This window comes from Indicator indicator, chromosome 5 (assembly GCF_027791375.1).
Source record: "Indicator indicator isolate 239-I01 chromosome 5, UM_Iind_1.1, whole genome shotgun sequence".
Lineage (NCBI taxonomy): Eukaryota > Metazoa > Chordata > Aves > Piciformes > Indicatoridae > Indicator > Indicator indicator.
In genome coordinates, this window is record NC_072014.1 from 33,085,345 (window position 1) to 33,091,425 (window position 6,081).

Genomic DNA, 6,081 nt, shown 5'->3' on the forward strand with positions numbered 1-6,081 from the left:
TTAAATTTTCCTCCTGCCTCCACACACGACTGGAAGTGCTCGGTCTTTGCCGGAAAAACACCCAAACAAACAAACAAATAAAACAAACCAACAAAACCCAGGAGAAAACCAAGCAACAAACTGAACTCAAACCAAACAAATATCAAAAAGCAGACGAGAAAACACGATACTACTTCAGCTGTGAACTGGCGGCTGATTTGCTTCGTATCACGACAAAATTCCTCAATAAAGGAATGAAATAAAGGAACCAAACAAGCTAGAAGGCTGCAACCAGTTTTCCCCGGCGGTGGCTCCTGCCTGTAATATTATTTATTATTGTTATTAATGTTATTTTCATTTTTAAATTTCTTAAAAGAAAAAAAAAGTTTCGATTTTGGGCAGCCTGTATCCTGCTTGCCAACCTCCCGTCGCTGCCTATCGGAAAGAGACGGAAAAAGAAAAAAAAAAAAGAGGGGGGGAAGGGAGGGAAGAAGAGCACCCATGTATTTTACAGAGAGGGGATTTATTATTGGTGGGAGGGCATTAGGAAAGCGGCCGCTGATCAGATCCCCATCACCCACGGCGAGCCATGCAGAACGCGGAGCGGCTGCAAGAAGTTGTTTACGGGGCTGGTCAAGGGGAGGGGGTGGGGAGGAAGGGGGTAAAGGTGGGAGGGCCTGGCACACGAGTGTCCGTGCGGGAGAGGCCGGTGCCCCCGCCCCGTCACGGTACTCCCGCCGCCGCCCTCCCCGTCCCGTCCGGTGCCGTCCCGTCCCCACGCGGTATTTATGGCGGCGGCCCGGCGGGCGCCCATTGGACGCGGCGTGGGGCGTCAGCGGCGGCGGCGGCGCGCCATTGGCCGCCCCCAGGCGCGGGGCCGCCTCACGTGCTTCCGGTGCGAGTGAAAAAAGTGTGGCTGAGGGATTTTTTAGGGAGAGTTTGTTGCACGGACCGGAGCTGTCACCGATTTGGCCTTTTTTTTTTTGGGGTTTGGTGTTGATTTTTTTTTAAGGAAAAAAAAAAAGAGACAAAAAAAAAAAAAGGAGGAAAAAAAAAGAATTAAAAAAATAATCATACTAAAGGGGCCCGGCCGGCGTACAGCACCAGGCTGGCGGGGACGGGCTCCGTCAGCCCGCGGCGTGGGCAGAGCGCAGCGTGACAGCGGGGCAACGCGGAGCCGCCGCGGCGGCGGCGGCGGTGGCAGCAGCGGGAGATGGGCAGATTTTGACGTGTTTTCGGGGGGGCGGGATTTTTGGGGGGGGGACCGCAGTGCTGCCGCACACCTTTTTGGGTTTGGATTTTCTTTTTTTTTTTTTCCGTTTTTTTTTTTTTTTTTTTTTTTTTTTTTTGTGGTGGAAATATAAGCTGAACGGGAGAAGAGGCAAAGGAGCCCTAGAGTGTCTCCCCGGTTTCGGATCCATCTATGCGAGGGGGAGAAAAAAAAAATCTCAGCTCTAGCCCAACAAGTGGATTTTATTATTTTTTATCTTTTTAGGAGTCTTTAAGTCTTTTTTTTCCTTTTCTTTTTTTTTTTTTTTTTTTTAATTTTTCCTCCCCCCTTTTCCACCCCGCCACCCACCGGCAAAGTGGGGTGGACGTAAAGTGGGTGGGTGGGGGGAAAAAGCGGCAGCGATCTCCGTGGCGGGGGCTGAGCATGGAAGAGCCGCCGGAGGGGCACAGCCACCGAGACGCGGCGCCTGGCCCGGCGAGCAGCGGCAGCGGCAGCGATGGCGAGAGCGTCCCCGTGTCCCCCAGCCCCGCGCCCGCCTCCCCCGCTGCGCCCTGCCCCCTGCCCTTGCCCCGCCGCCGCCACCCGCCGCCCCCGCCGCCGCCCCCGCCGCCGCCACCCCACCGCACCACCAACTTTTTCATCGACAACATCCTGAGGCCGGACTTCGGCTGCAAGAAGGAGCCACCCGCGCCGGCCGGCGGCGGAGGAGGAGGCAGCCGGGAGCGGGACGGAGACCGGGGGCAGAGCTCAGGTAGAGAAAACGTCAACCCGCTGCTGGCCCGGCCGCCCAATCCGCCCTCCCTACTCTGCCCGGACTCGAACTGCCGTCCCGACGGCTCCGCGCCGCCGCCGCCGCCCGTCGCCGCCGCCGCCAAAGGCAGCCCCGCCGCGGCTGTAGCGGCGGCGTCGGGGGCGGCCAAGTCCCCCGGCGACGGGGGCGAGACTCACCCGGCGAAGTATGGGGAGCACGGCAGCCCCGCCATCCTCCTCATGGGCTCTAATAATGGAGGACCTGTTATAAAGCCCGACTCGCAACAGCCGCTGGTGTGGCCTGCCTGGGTCTACTGCACTAGGTATTCAGACAGACCGTCCTCGGGTAAGGAACCGCGGCGCATCTGGGAGCTGTTAAAATCGTGACAAGGTTCTCCCCCCCTTCCCCTCCCCCCCCCCGCCCTTTCCTTTCCCCTCTTCCCTCCTTTGCTTTGGCTCCCGGCCTGCTGAGGACCTCGCGTGGGGAAGCGCGGGGGGTGGGGGGTGTCCTGGGTTACCCGGGGCGAGAGGAAATGCGTCCCCCCCACCCTGATCCCCCCTTCTTCCTCCGAATCTCCCAAATTTGAATGGGACGCAGGGCCCCGATTCGGCCGCCTTTCGATGCTGAGAGACGGCGGCGAGCGACCCCCTTCTCGTGCCTCCTGCCCGCCCCGGCTTGCCGCAGCCCTGGATGTTTCGCAGAGCGGCTGCCTGGGCTGGGAGCGTTGCGAAGGAAGGCAGAGGGCTCCGCTGCAACCTTCGTCTGGGGCTTTTTCTCTTATTTTATTTTTTTTTCTCCCGGTGTGCTGGTGGCCTTTCGGGGGTGTCGGAGGTGGGGAACCTGAGCTACATACTGAGCGGCTGCTGTATGGAGGTGCCTACTGGGGAGATGCTTTCTCGGAAGGCGAAGGAAAGGGTTTTTTTTAGGAAGCCGGCGGATGGGGTTGCTTGTGGGGGCTTCTGCAGCAAGGCAGAGACAGGCAGGCCCTTAGGCCGCGCATTGTCGCGGGAACCGGTGCTCCCAGCCCTGGTTTGGGGCCCGGCTCTCGGCGAGGAGACGTGTCTCTGCCCGGGCCGCCCCGGTGGGAGCTGCGTGCTTGGCCTTCCCGACTCACATGCCCCTTCTGCTGTCGCTTTCTTTGCTCTTTACACTACCCCGGTGCCCCTGGCAGCCCCTTACTTTATCACCGTTAGTTTCCTTTTTTTTTCTTTTTTTTTTGTAAACGAAGCGGGGGCCGACGAGCTGGGGCTCTCCTGTGATCCCCAGCAGCCAGGGATCTGGCAGAGCGGGCCGGGGCCGGGGCGGGCTCCCCTGTTGGGAACCAGGGGTCTCAGGGCCGGCTGCCCGGGGACCGCTCCGTGACTCGGAGAAGGCGGTGCTACCCGGCCCCGCTCCGCGTTCTCAGGCCTGGCTGCTCCCTGCTGGCGGTCAATATCGGCTAAGCCATCTCCATCCCCGCGTTATTGACACGTCCAGCGACTTGAAACTCAGAAAAGCCACTTTGATTGACTCGAGTGATTGATGGAGTGATAGAGCTGTCAGACGGCGCGGCCCCTACTCCCGGCCAGCCCGGCCACGAGTGTTTTGCTACCAATTCCCAGGGCCGCCGTGTGCCAGGCGTTTTGCACTTGCGCCTTTATTTCCTTTCCCCCCTTTCTTCGGGAAGAGGATTATTTCTGCATGTCCTCCCTGCAGCTCGCTGCTCGCCCCAGCCCGGAGAGGAAAAGGGTGATGGGAAGCTGGTTCGGCACGGCCGCCTTCTTTGTTTTGCTTGAAGCTGCCCACGCGCCTCGGCCGCTTCTACCGGCTCTGGGGAGGGACGAACGGGCTGCGGCATTCGGAGGCGCCGGCATCCTGCTGCAAGGTGCCGGGGCAAAGCCATTCACTGCCCGCGCCCTCCGCCCCTCCACCGACCAAGCCCGGGAGCATCTTGCCTGGCCCTGGCCCTCTCCCCGCTGGCAGACGCCGCCGAGCCGTGGGGAGAGCCCCCGCTCGGCGGAAAGGCTTTACCGGGAGAAGAGCTTTCGGCCTACTCGGAGACGGGGAGGCCTCGCCGGCTTCGGCTGTGGCTGCTGTTGATGGGGGTCTGAGGGTCCGAGGCCGCCCGCCGAGCCTGGCAGCTGTCGGCGGGATTTTCACAGATCACTTTCTCCAATGCTCTCACCCCTTTCCGCTCCCCCCAGAGCCGGGCCAGACTGGCGTGAACAGGACCCGGGGGTAGCCTCCTGGCTAGGTCCTGCAGCAGGGATGTGCCCAAAGGCCGGGCTGCTTCCCCGGCGAGCTCTGTGGCACTTCACCCAGGTCTGGGAATGGAGTGGTGGAGGGTGGGCACTGCTTTCTGCTGGCGTTCCTGGAGGGAGCTAGAGACAGGGCTGGGGATTCCCGGCTAGGATCGGCCGCCAGAAAGCCCGGAGGACCCGGGCGGCCGTGGAGCTCCGGGGTGGTGGTGAAGAAAGGCCCCATGGGAATGGTCAGCTTTGTGGATGGGGCTGTTGCCCCCCTAAAAGAAACCAGGGCAACCCCGGGAGAGGCTGCGGCTCGCAGTGACGGGCCGCGGGCATCCTCGACCCCGCGGACTGCCCGGCGGAGCCGCTGCCCGGCCGGCGGGCCCTGCTCCCGGGCTGAGTAAAGGGTGCACAGCTCATCCTAGCGGGCACGCGAAGAGCCCCGACGTGTGTCGCGGGAGAGAGCGTGGCTCCGCTCCCCTCGGCGGAGCTGGGGCCGTGGCGAGGTGGCGGGGAATGCTCGGGCGGCACGGCACACCCGGCCACGGCCTCTCCGATCTTTCCCTCCGCTGTGCTGGGGTGGCGGTGGCAGAGTTGTGGGGTAGAAGGAGGTCGGGGGACGACAGGGGTCAGGCACAAATTGTCCTGTCGGCCATTTTTCCGGGGACTAAGGGCGGGGGCGGCAGTCGGACTGTCGGTCGGTCTGTCCGTCGGTCGGCGGCGCGGCCCTGCCCAGCGGCGTGTGTGTGCCCTGCCCGCAGGCCCCCGCACCAGGAAGCTGAAGAAGAAGAAAACAGAGAAGGAGGACAAGCGGCCACGGACGGCGTTCACGGCCGAGCAGCTGCAGCGGCTGAAGGCGGAGTTCCAGGCGAACCGGTACATCACAGAGCAGCGGCGGCAGAGCCTGGCCCAGGAGCTCAGTCTCAACGAGTCCCAGATCAAGATCTGGTTCCAGAATAAACGAGCCAAAATCAAGAAGGCGACGGGCATCAAGAACGGGCTGGCGCTGCACCTCATGGCCCAGGGACTCTACAACCACTCCACCACCACCGTGCAGGACAAAGAGGAGAGCGAGTGAGGCGGTGAGGACCCTGGCTCTGCACCGCGGCACTGGCCGGGGAGTGGACAGGTGCTATTTAAAAGCAGATCTATTGTCTATCCATAGTATAAGGACTCCGATTAAGAAAAAAAAAATATGAACACTTAAAAAAAAATCTATATATAGCCAAACAGCATATGACCTTGTATATATTTAATTTCAGGTAAGAAATATGTGTAGCGCTCTCTATTTGCTGGACAGTTTCTCCTCTTCTCTCTTCCCCTATCTTTTGTCCGTTTGTTTTTGTTTGCTTTTTTTTAATTTCTAATTTTCTCGATGTTCGTTGCTCTTGTTTTACAGTAAATGTCTGATATTTCCGATCTTTTGTTTAATCTTTAATTTTTCTGTGTGTTGTGTCTCTTTTATTTTTTTCCCGAGGAAAAAAAAAATAATTCTGATCCACAGACTGCGAGGCTGAACCCGCCGCTACAAGCCAAAGATTTTATTATGTTCAGAAATCTGTAGTCTGAAATAAAGTGTAGACTGTGTTCAGGACCCAGGCTGGCTGTAATTATTTATTTTAGTGTATGGATGATTGTATATATATATATATATATATACATAAATATAAGAAATAAATATATATATACATACACAATATGCTGTGTATATAGTGCCATTTTGCTGGTGTATTTAGGTTTTGTTTTCAATGGATCAGTGCAGCAATTTTTAAACAGCTCATACCTTGTTTAAAACCTTGTCTGAGACCTTTGATTTTTTAATTCTTATTTTTCTATCCTCTTAAAAAAAAATTCTCTTTAGCTGTTATGGTTGTGCCTCACCTTCCATACCTCCC

The 6,081-nt window shown here is 58.1% G+C and overlaps 1 protein-coding gene across 1 annotated transcript; it reads left to right on the plus strand.

Moving 5' to 3' along the window:
• The first annotated feature begins 1,633 nt into the window (after window positions 1–1,633).
• EN1 (engrailed homeobox 1) lies at window positions 1,634–5,264 on the plus strand. Its single transcript, XM_054381344.1, has 2 exons — window positions 1,634–2,306; window positions 4,948–5,264. Exons 1-2 carry the CDS (start codon window positions 1,634–1,636, stop codon window positions 5,262–5,264), a joined length of 990 nt encoding a protein of 329 aa, XP_054237319.1.
• The last annotated feature ends 817 nt before the right edge of the window (window positions 5,265–6,081 follow it).

Excerpts from the sequence above, each read along its gene's own strand:
- EN1 (XM_054381344.1), top strand. The coding sequence starts at position 1,634 with ATGGAAGAGCCGCCGGAGGGGCACAGCCACCGAGACGCGGCGCCTGGC. Across the intron at positions 2,307-4,947 it reads TTCAGACAGACCGTCCTCGG|GCCCCCGCACCAGGAAGCTG; the intron begins GTAAGGAACCGC and ends CCCTGCCCGCAG.